Raw genomic sequence first — 12,001 nt, 5'->3', positions numbered from 1 at the left:
GCTTGGTGCAGAGATGAGTTCAATTCCTGGATATCCTTGTTAACTTTCTGTCTCGTTGATCTGTCTAATGTTGACAGTGGAGTGTTGAAGTCTCCCATTATTATTGTATGGGAGTCTAAGTCTCTTTGTAAGTCTCTAAGGACTTGCTTTATGAATCTGGGTGCTCCTGTATTAGGTGCATATATATTTAGGATAGTTAGCTCTTCCTGTTGGATTGATCCCTTTACCATTATGTAATGGCCTTCTTTGTCTCTTTTGATCTTTGATGGTTTAAAGTCTGTTTTATCAGAGACTAGGATTGCAACCCCTGCTTTTTTTTGTTCTCCATTTGCTTGGTAGATCTTCCTCCATCCTTTTATTTTGAGCCTATGTATGTCTCTGCATGTGAGATGGGTCTCCTGAAGACAGCAGACTGATGGGTCTTGACTCTTTATCCAGTTTGCCAGTCTGTGTCTTTTAATTGGAGCATTTAGTCCATTTACATTTAAGGTTAATATTGTTATGTGTGATCTTGATCCTGCCATTATGATATTAACTGGTTATTTTGCTCATTAGTTGATGCAGTTTCTTCCTAGGCTCGATGGTCTTTACATTTTGGCATGTTTTTGCAGTGGCTGGTACCGGTTGTTCCTTTCCATGTTTAGGGCTTCCTTCAGGGTCTCTTGTAAGGCAGGCCTGGTGGTGACAAAATCTCTAAGCATTTGCTTATCTGTAAAGAATTTTATTTCTCCTTCACTGATGAAACTTAGTTTGGCTGGATATGAAATTCTGGGTTTAAAATCCTTTTCTTTAAGAACGTTGAATATTGGCCCCCACTCTCTTCTGGCTTGTAGAGTTTCTGCCGAGAGATCTGCTGTCAGTCTGATGGGCTTCCCTTTGTGGGTAACCCGACCTTTCTCTCTGGCTGCCCTTAAGATTTTTTCCTTCATTTCAACTTTGGTGAATCTGGCAATTATGTGTCTTGGAGTTGCTCTTCTGGAGGAGTATCTTTGTGGCGTTCTCTGTATTTCCTGAATTTGAATGTTGGCCTGCCCTGCTAGGTTGGGGAAGTTCTCCTGGATGATATCCTGTAGAGTGTTTTCCAATTTGGTTCCATTTTCCCCCTCACTTTCAGGCACCCCAATCAGACGTAGATTTGGTCTTTTGACATAATCCCATACTTCTTGCAGGCTTTGTTCATTTCTTTTTCTTCTTTTTTCTTTTGGTTTCTCTTCTCGCTTCATTTCATTCATTTGATCCTCAATCGCTGATACTCTTTCTTCCAGTTGATCGAGTCGGTTACTGAAGCTTGTGCATTTGTCACGTATTTCTCGTGTCATGGTTTTCATCTCTGTCATTTCGTTTATGACCTTCTCTGCATTAATTAGTCTAGCTGTCAATTCTTCCACTTTTTTTTCAAGATTTTTAGTTTCTTTGCGCTGGGTACGTAATTCCTCCTTTAGCTCTGAGAGGTTCGATGGACTGAAGCCTTCTTCTCTCATCTCATCAAAATCATTCTCTGACCAGCTTTGATCCGTTGCTGGCGATGGGCTGTGCTCCTTTGCAGGAGGAGATGCGCTCTTATTTTTTGAATTTCCAGCTTTTCTGCCCTGCTTTTTCCCCATCTTTGTGGTTTTATCTGTCACTGGTCTTTGATGATGGTGACGTACTGATGGGGTTTTGATTTAGGTGTCCTTCCTGTTTGATAGGTTTCCTTCTGACTGTGAGGACCCTCAGCTATAGGTCTGTTGGAGATTGCTTGAGGTCCACTCCAGACCCTGTTTGCCTGGGTATCAGCAGCAGAGGTTGCAGAAGATAGAATATTGCTGAACAGCGAGTGCACCTGTCTGATTCTTGCTTTGGAAGCTTCCTCTCAGGGGTGTACTCCACCCTGTGAGGTGTGGGGTGTCAGACTGCCCCTAGTGGGGGATGTCTCCCAGTTAGGCTACTCAGGGGTCAGTGACCCACTTGAGCAGGCAGACTGCCCCTTCTCAGATCTCAACCTCCGTGTTGGGAGATCCACTGCTCTCTTCAAAGCTGTCAGACAGAGTCGTTCGCGTTTCACAGGCTTCTACTCCTTTAGCTGAGCCCTGTCCCCAGAGGCGCAGTCTACAGAGACAGGCAGGTTTCCTTGAGCTGCTGTGAGCTCCACCCAGTTCCAGCTTCCCAGCGGCTTTAGTTACCTACTTAAGCCTCAGCGATGGCGGGCGCCCCTCCCCCAGCCTCGCTGCTGCCTTGCGGTTAGATTGCCGCAGACTGCTGTGTTAGCAAGGAGAGAGGCTCCGTGGGCGTGGGACCCTCCCGGCCAGGTGTGGGATACAATCTCCGGTGTGCCGGTGTTACAGCGCAGTATTGGGGTGGGAGTTACCCGATTTTCCAGGTGTTGTGTGTCTCAGTTCCCCTGGCTAGGAAAAGGGACTCCCTTCCCCCTCGCGCTTCCCAGGTGAGGCGATGCCTCGCCCTGCTTCAGCTCTCGCTGGTCGGGCTGCAGCAGCTGACCAGCACCGATTGTCCGGCACTCCCGAGTGAGATGACCCCAGTACCTCAGTTGAAAATGCAGAAATCGCCGGTCTTCTGTGTCGCTCGCGCTGGGAGATGGAGACTGAAGCTGCTCCTATTCGGCCATCTTGCTCCGCCCCCCCGCCTCTAGTTTTTCAAAATTGTGTTATCAAAAGCAACTGTTGGGATACTGAGCAATTCTAACTTAGTACACACCTTGACCATGCCATTTAACGTGTGTGGTTTTCTATTTCCTCATCTGGAAAGTAGGAATAATGATTCTTGCCAGACCTACCTGCAGAGTTACAATGAAAGTAAAGCAAGAGAATGTGTGCAGAACACTTGGAAGTTGCAAGCAGTCTTTCAGATTTCTCCTTAGATCAGAGTCAATAAACTGGAAAGTGACCCAGCCTTTCCTGAGTCTCTGAGGATGAAAGAGAAATAGGAGGGCTAGATGGTCATTAAAGATGTCTTTACTTATTTCCACTGTTTAATTTCACACAAATCTTGATTTTATATTCTTTATGTGAAGTGTTTTCAGGTTACATTGCCCTGTTGCTTTAATATTGCCTTACTTTAGGAAACACAAATCATGGATATCAAGCCCAGACGTATTAGTTCAGCAGATCCTGACAAACTTCAAACTGAACCTCAATCGACAAGTTCTGAAATTTCCAGAAATAAAGTAGAGGTGGGTATTTGGCAACACAGTCCACTTATTGATTCTCTTTATCCACTATTACTAAATAACACTTGCAAGTGTAATATAATCAGTTGCTGAAGATACTTTACTGCACAATTAGCTTTATGTGCTCTGGTTTGTGTGAAAGAAACTAGAGGCTTTTGAGGAGTGGTGAAATTCTTTTGGGAGATCATATCCCCAAATGATGTTAATCTCATCTTAAAAGCAGTAGATCTGTTAATATAAACAAACTTGATGGTCAGAAATAGGAAATCCTACGAAAGAGAAAATAGGGATAATTTGCTCTCATAAAAGGTTGCTTTAATAATCATTGTGTTAAATAGTATTTTTTGGAATTGTATCCGTTTAATAGCTTTGTCACCAGTCTTTGATAACAACTCATGAGTTTCCTTAATTGTTTTGGGCTTAGGGTTCTGTGAGTAACTTTGGATAATATAGAGATTCTGAGGTTGGATATGAAATAGGTAAAAATTCTGTGTTACTTTAAAATTTTTGAAGATAAAATTACTTTTTAAATTTCTTTTTAAAACACATTTATTGGGAGCATTCAGAGTTGGGAACCTTTTTAAGCACTGAGGATACAAACATCAATAAGACATGATTGTCATCCTCAAGGAGTGTAAGGTAGATACATAAGTGACTGACTTGTTTGATTTTACTTATGGGCTAAGTGTTTTAGTAGAAATATAAAATGAGTACTATAAGTAACACTGAGGAAGATGAAATGAATTTTGCCTGAGTGGTTGTGGAAGTGGATTAAAGAAGGTGATGCCATATTGTATCTTATGAATAGAAGCTTATTAAGCAGACAATGGGAAGAAAAAGTCTTAAAAAAAAAAAAAGAAAAGAAATGGGGTTTCACTATGTTTCTCTGGCAGCTGGACTTGAACTCCAGGGCTTAAACAGTCCTCCTGCCTCAGCCTCCTGAGTAGCTGGGACTACGGGCATGTGCCACCATGGCCAACTAAGGAGGACATTTTAATCTGGGAAAATAACATGAGCCATTCATTTTGTCTTGGTTTTTCCTCGACAGTTATTAGTAGTTTCAAATAATTAGCACTGACCTTGGGGACTAATACAAATCATAAATTTCAGAGAAAAGTTTGAAGTTGATCCATAAACAAGGCTTAATTCTTGATTGCATGGACAAACACATAAAAAGGAACATTTCTTTCTCCATAAATGTATGTATGTTGTCCTAATTTCCTGGTTCCAATTTTCTAATTCCAGCAATTATTGTATATTCCACAGTTTGGGGAATCATATTGTTAGGCTATTTTGTATTGTTCTTGCCTTCATGTAATCGATATGCTTAACCAGGCTGAAAGTCCAAAATGATTAATTCACTTAACTGGTAGTTGATTCTGGGACTTCCCCTGGACTTAATTTGTGGCCTTTCTCTGTGGATTGGACTTCTCATGGCATGGCAACTGGTCTCAGATGGGGCATTTTGAGGGAGAGTGTCCTGAAAGTGTTCTAGGAGGACAGGACAGAAGTTGTAATGCTTCTTGTGTTTGAGCCTTAGAAGACCATAATGTTATTTCTGCCACATCCTATTGGCTATAAGGCCCAAATTCAAATAGAGGGGAATGAGAGACTCTGTCTCTCAATGGGAAGAGTAGCAAAGTATTTGCAGCCTACTTTAATATAACCAGGCTGTTTGTCAAAAATCCCAGCCTCCTCCCTTGGAGATTTCTGATTTACTGGGTTTGTGGTAGGGTCCAGGAGTCTTATAAACGAATTCTGTAAGTAATTCTTATGATCATACAAGTTTGGGAAATACCGATCTCTTAAGTTGCCCCTAATTTTAACATACCATGTGTGAGCCTGAAGAAGGTAGATGATAACTCAATCTTTCTGTCTTGCTGTGACCTAACACACTTTTTGTCTTTCCTGATGCATTGTCTTGAATAGGCATTTGAGAGAACTAATTCTTTGTGGTTTATAAATGTATACTCTACAAATAATATTTTTCCTTTAAATCCTGTTGTAGGATGGATCTGTAGTCCTTGACTCTTGTGAAGTGTCAACAGAAAATGATCAAAGCACTCGATTTCCAAAACCTGAATTAGAGATTCAGTTTACACCTTTACAGCCAAACAAAATGGCAGTGAAACACCCTGGTTGTACCACACCAGTGACAGTTAAGATTCCCAAGGCTCGGAAGAGGAAGAGTAATGAAATGGAGGAGGTAAATACTTAACTGATGAGTATATTTAACAAACAAATCTTATTATAAAGCTGTTACAGTATAGAGTTAAACTCTGCTATATTGCCCTTCTGTTCATAGGCACTGCTGTTAGAGACCAAAATCACAATTTATGCTATATTTTATACCCTTTAAGGGTATCATTATGAGTCAGGCATGGTGACTCATGCCTGTAATCCCAGCACTTTGGGAGGCTGGGGCTGGCGGATCACTTGAGGTCACGAATTCAAGACCAGCCTGATCAACATGGTGAAACCCCGTCTCTACTAAAAATGCAAAAATTCGGCAGGAGTGGTGGTACACACCTGTGATCTCAGCTGCTCAGGAGGCTGAGGCAGGAGAACAACTTGAACCCAGGAAGTGGAGGTTGCAATGAGGTGAGATGGCACCACTGCACTCCAGCCTGGGTGATAGAGCAAGACTCTGTCTCAGAAAAATAAAGAATATTACTGTGGTTTAATGGTCTTCAGATAAAAAGCTATGTATATTAAAAGATATAGCTTATCCCTTGCTTCAGTTGAACTATAATACATCAAATGATGGTGGATTTTACTGGAGAGCCATTTCAGTATACCAGTCCTGTTCATACTTAGTCACTTTCCCAGTAACGGAAAAGAAAAGGGGGTTATTTAGAAATCAGAGAAACTGAAATGGCTAACTTGCTTGAGTATAATCTTTGTCATTTAACTAAAATCTTTAGTCTCTATGGTCATAGCAAGTTTTAAAAGAGAAATCCTTTTTTCATCAGCCAATGTTAAAATTTGGGCCTCTATGTAGTGGTAGGCTAAAAGCTATTAACCTCTTAAGCTGCAGTTTCTTGGTTGAAGGGTTGCCAAACTTACCGTGTCCTAGTTGTGGAGATTTGGCAAGTCAGATAAGGTTTCTGATCCTGTTTTCTCCTTTTCGAAACACTGGATTAATGTGTTTAAAATGCTTAGCTTTTGCTCTGCAAGTGGCAGATACATAATAAATAGTAATATTTATTTTTAAAGTAGCTTGTTTTAAACTTAAAACTAATTACAAACTCTCTAGCAAAATAATTTTTCTTCAACTTCCTTTTACTTCTTTAAAGAGTAGTATATTTTCAAGCTGGTGGAAGAGCAGAAATAGTATTAACCATACTCCTGAGGCTGGCTGTCTGGTAATAATTTTGCTGAGTGAATATTGTTTAGCACAGTTTTTCTGCTACACATGTAACACCTTCCGAGATTGTTTTGTGGAGTCTTACTAGTTAACTTTTGTTTCATATTTATTTAATTTTTAAAAATACCATTAAAACACTGAGTTTCATCATCTAGTTGGCTTTTTCTTGATCCATTTTTTTTCAACGAAGAAGGAAACACCGAGTGTAGTTCTCAAGAATGTTAAAATATAAATATTTTATTAATTTTACTATTGGCATATATCCTTCATGTCTATTTCAGAAAAGATTTACAGATTGTTGTAAATACATCATGTAGAAACTTTAAATTTTTTAACTGATTTTGCTACATCTTCACTGCTGTAATAAACTAAGTATATGGGCCCCCATGAAAATCATTTATGCAATGCTATTTTCTTTTTTTCTTCCACATACTATTATTATTATTATTATTAAGTTCTGTGGTATGTGTGCAGAATGTACAGTTTTGTTACATAGGTATGCACATGCTATGGTGGTTTGCTGCACCCATCAATCTGTCACCTACACTAGGTGTTTCTCCTAATGCTATCCCTCTCCTAGCCCCCCACCCCCGGACAGGCTATATTCTAACCCAGTGAAGACTCCAAAGAGCTCCTTACTGACCTCTATGTGTGGAGGTGGCCTCATGGCCTCTTTTCACTTGCATCCCGTGATTACCATCTGTCTTTTCCCTGTCATGGCATCTGCTTCTTATGACCCTTGTAACTTCTGCTTTGTAACTCGAATTCTGAAGTTCAGTCATGATCTTTTCTCTGCTTCTCTTCTTGCCCCCTTTATCCCCTTTTGTCTTTGGTTCAACAAGAATTTGCAGCAGTTCATGTCAGTGAGTATATCTGTAAAGGCTTTGTCCTATGTGAGGTTATTTGGGGAAAAGAAGAGTAAGATGCCATACCCATGTTGTAGAGAAGAAAGATAATATTTTAGAAGTTTTCACATTTTACGTGTGGTTATATGAAGTTTTGTTTTTATTTTATTTTTGATATTGTCAGATGTCAATGAGAGAACTTAGACATAGATACTTATATTATTTGGGAGTTAGGCAATAGGTAGGTATATTGCTATGCTGTATTTTAAAGCTCAATTTCAAATAAAAGATTCCTTCCATGTTTTTCATTTAGCTTATGTAATTTCATTACTTGTGATATGTGTGAAAAATTCACACCTTCAATCAGGGTTTCTCAACTCCAGCACAGTTGACATTTTGGGCTGTATACCTCTTTGTTTTAAGGGCTATCCCGTGCATTATAGGGATGTTTAACAGCATTCCTGGCCTCTGCCCACTCGTGGCCAATAATATCCCCTTCTGCCTGGCAAAGACAACCAAAAATAACTTCAGACATTGCCATTGTCCTCTGAATTCAAAATTGCCCTCGGTTAAGAGTCACTGTTTTAAGTGATAATATAGCTTTTTACACATTTTCTTTTTTGAATCTAGAGAAAGAAAATATTATCAAGAAATTAACCAGTGCTAAAATTCATTATTTTTAGGACTTGGTGAAATGTGAAAATAAGAAGAATGCTACACCCAGAACTAATTTGAAATTTCCTGTTTCAGATGATAGAAATTCTTCTGTCAAAAAGGAACAAAAGGTGTGTCTTTTAATTTGTCCAAAATTATAGCAATTATCCAGAAATCCAATTGTGTTCCATTATAACTCATTTATCTTCTGTTTCCTATACGTCTAATTCAGTTGAGATATAACCTTTAGCATTTGGCCAGTAGCAGCTACTTTATGTGTTTACTTCTGACTTTAACACTGCCTGAAAAACTCTTTTTGCCGTTGTCTGACCCTTTTATCCCTATCCTTTTATACTAAATCTCAAGTTTCCTACCTGAGAATTCATAACCTGTCTCTGGCCTCTTTAGTTCAGCTATGGCCATAACTATTTCCTTCTAACACTTCTCATCAACAATAACAAAAAATGTTTGTTTATTAGGTTCCCACACATCCATCATCTAAGAAAACGTATTCTTTACGGAGTCAGGCATCCATAATTGGTGTAAACCTGGCCACTAAGAAAAAAGAAGGAACACTGCAGAAATTTGGAGACTTCTTACAACATTCTCCCTCAATTCTTCAATCAAAAGGTTTGCAGAAAATTAATGTAATGACCTTTTTTTTGTTAGATGTAGGGTACACTTTAATACCTAATTGATATATAAACTCAACAACTGTTTAGTGAATATTATACTTCAAATAGGCATTGTCCTGTACTAGGTAGTGTGGGAAGAAACATGTAAAAGGATGATAGATCTAGGTGTTCACTATGTAGTAGAGGAGAAAGGCAATATTTAAGTAACTGATCCAGAGCGTGCTACTTAATATAGTTATAATAGGGGTACAAGCAAAGGTATGATAGTATTGGAGGGAAAAGAGCTACTCTGATTGGGGGGCTTTGGGAAGATTTTTATGGGAGAGATGGGATTTACCCTGTGTATTGAAATGTGGGCAGGATTACACTCTCTAGGGTGTCCAAAGGTGAGAATACAGTCATGGGTTCTTAGTTTCTGTTTTTGATTAGGCCAGGAAATCCCCTTCCTCATCCCTGTTTTCTGCTTATCATTAGAGGCAGAAACTAAAAACCATGGCTTCAGGCTGCTAAAAGCCTAAAACAAAACAAAATAGAACAAAAACAACAACAAAATAAGGTGGGTTGGACAAGTTTGCCAGTATTAGTATTAGTATGGTATTATGGTATATATCCTTCTAGTGTTTTTCTGTGCATATGTAAAGTGGGTTTTTGTGAGGTTACCTGAGTGACAGCAATAGGATGAATTAGAGACCAGAGTGAGGAGTATAGGGAGGTAAAGGAACTAGAAGCAGTTAAATTGAATCAAATAGGTTGTGTGAGAATACTTTTTGTGAAAACTTACCACAGACGTTTCCAAACTTTGTTGGTTCACAGTGCCCTTAATGTCTCAGTAATTAATTTCCATTTTGCCTCTGCACCCAAAGAACCACTAGCAGTCTCATGCATTAGAACTTAAGACCAAACAACCACTGAAAATTCAGCTTCTGAAAATCCAGATTGCAAAGATAATGTCATAATCAAAAGAAATGTAATTCAGTATCATTTGGAAACTGAACTACCTTGGGCTGTTGAGCATCATTGTTTTCCCTGAAGATTGAAAATATCATGAGGTGCTTCTATAGGTTTTGCCGCAGCATGCCTTAGTACACAGTTTGGGAACTTCTGACCTATCAGACCCATTTGTATATTTACATACATTTAAAAAATACATACATTTAAAAAATGTGTTTGTATAAACAGATAAAATATCTGGAGGGACAAACAACAAACTGTTAAATGTCTAAATTTGGAGAGGAGGGACATCTTTTCTTTAGAGTCCTTTAGGCTTATTGATTACTACTTTTATATTAAAAAGCAATGTATTTTCATAATAAGTACATAATCAGGTAAGGGTAACGATTCTCTTACTTCATTGACTTGGTTCCTTAACAGCTTCCCTACCAATGCACTTGACATACATTTTTTTTTCCCATTTTTCTTTTTGTTTTACTTATTTCTAGAAATATAAGATATCCATTACTGTAACTGTAATACATATTTGTTGTTTGGAGTCACTTGGAAATATAGGGAGAAAAGAAAAAATGGAGATTAGTTCTTAAAATTCTGCTGCTCCTTGTAACCACTGTTAATCCATCACTTAGTATCACTGGTCTCCCAGCTTGCCCCTCTTGTCATCTCCCATCCATTCATACATGACAGAATGTTCTCTTCAAAGTGCAGATTGAATTATGTTACTCCTCTGATCCTTTAATGATTTCTCATTCTTCTGAAAAACCCGATTTCTGACTCTCTCCAGTCTATCTCTTATTATTCTACGGTTTGATAACTAGCCAGGTTCAATCCTTCTAGCTTCTGACAGTTCCTAGGATTTGCCAGCTTCTTTCTTACCTTCATATAATTGATTTCTTTCTCTTTTTCCTGTGCTTTCTTTTATCTGGAACACACCCTGGCTTTTCTCATAGCTGCCCTCTTACACTTGAGCTCTCATAGCTGATGCAACTTTATTAGGGAAACACCTTCCTTCATCAGCCTTTCACTACACCTCATCCCCAGCATCACTTAATCTTTATTGTTCATTCCTATTTTTTGTCTTAGCACTTTTTAAACTATAATTCTTTGCTTTCTTATCTTTTACACTAGAATATAATCTGCACAAGGACAAAATGTCTTGTCTAGTTCATACTGTCAGCTCTTAGTACAGTGGCTAGCACATAGTAGTGATGAGTTTGGCTCTAGGCCAACATATATATGAGTTTTAAACATTTCTGTTTTTTTTTAGGCTGTACCATAGGCAATTACAAAGACTTACCTGACAAGCCTCCCTTTCCACACCAGACTTGATGCATAGACAGTGCATTATAATCTCTTAAGGGAGTTATAGTCAAGGATCCAGCGCCCCCCCCCCCCCCCCGCCCCCCGAAGCCAGTCATGCTCTTACTCATATTTGCATATTTAGCCTGAGTGCCTCCATTCAGAGCCTCTTTATTGAGGCCTTTGGTAGAGGCCTTCTTATGGAGGGGGAACCTTGAAGACACTTTTCTCTACTGTAACTTGGTACTTTTTCACATATAGCTCCCTCCAACCTCCAGCCCTGAAGTCTATAAAACTGCAGGAGCCTTTTGTTTGGGGCTGCCTGGGTGGTAAAATGATCACCACTTCTATGCTGATCTGTATTATTCTGTGGGGGACTATAGAAGAGGGTGGGTAGGAGCTGGTGCTTTCTCAGGTTTAGCCTTTTGCATATACTGTTGAAATAAGTGGTTAAAAAGCTGGGTTGTTAATTTCATTTTGGTTTGTTGTCTTAATTGGTTCCTCTGATCCCTGGACTCAGCTCTCTCAAGCCCAACTCAGCCCTTAACAAGTAGTCTCTCAGTTTAGTCTATTTCCTTAAATGTTTTTTCTGTTTAAAAAATATATATATTTGATACCACATGTGTGTGAATTTCTATCCAGGAATTTTCCCAGATGGAAATATATTTTCTATTAAAATAAAAAAAAGCAATGTGCATAGTAAGGAATTTTTAAATTCCTATTCTACTTCCTAAAAGCAATCAGCTGTTAACACTTTGGTTTCTGTCCGCTTGCATGTGGACTCCAAGTAAAGGGTTTACGAAGTCTTTTCACGCAGTACTCATTGTGCATAACTTTATATAAGCATGAGCATTGAAGTAGATCATCTGCCACCTTATTTTTAATACTGCATGATCCAGTATGTGTATATCCTGCTTTTTTGCTTAACATAGCATAAACATTTTCCAAGTCATTAAAGATGCCTGAGATTTTTTACTACATCGAACATTAATCAAATGATACTTTATTTGCTTTCTTTTTTGCTGTTGATCATTATTTCATGTTTTTTTGACATTTACTTTTTTTCTTTGTGATTTGTCTATTC

The 12,001-nt window shown here is 38.7% G+C and overlaps 1 protein-coding gene across 7 annotated transcripts in view; it reads left to right on the top strand.

Moving 5' to 3' along the window:
- KIF20B (kinesin family member 20B) overlaps positions 1–12,001 on the top strand; it is a 77,927-nt gene that overhangs the window by 63,526 nt on the left and 2,400 nt on the right. For all 7 annotated transcript variants that reach the window (XM_023226298.2, XM_023226294.2, XM_023226295.2 and 4 more), the window contains 4 exons: positions 3,059–3,169; positions 5,175–5,372; positions 8,062–8,163; positions 8,512–8,662. In XM_023226298.2, coding sequence (XP_023082066.1) covers positions 3,059–3,169; positions 5,175–5,372; positions 8,062–8,163; positions 8,512–8,662 — 562 coding nt within the window. The remainder of the gene's footprint in view (positions 1–3,058; positions 3,170–5,174; positions 5,373–8,061; positions 8,164–8,511; positions 8,663–12,001) is intronic.

Source organism: Piliocolobus tephrosceles, chromosome 9, assembly GCF_002776525.5.
Source record: "Piliocolobus tephrosceles isolate RC106 chromosome 9, ASM277652v3, whole genome shotgun sequence".
Lineage (NCBI taxonomy): Eukaryota > Metazoa > Chordata > Mammalia > Primates > Cercopithecidae > Piliocolobus > Piliocolobus tephrosceles.
Note: the sequence above shows the minus strand (reverse complement) of the source record. Positions and strands in the feature narration are given on the sequence as shown.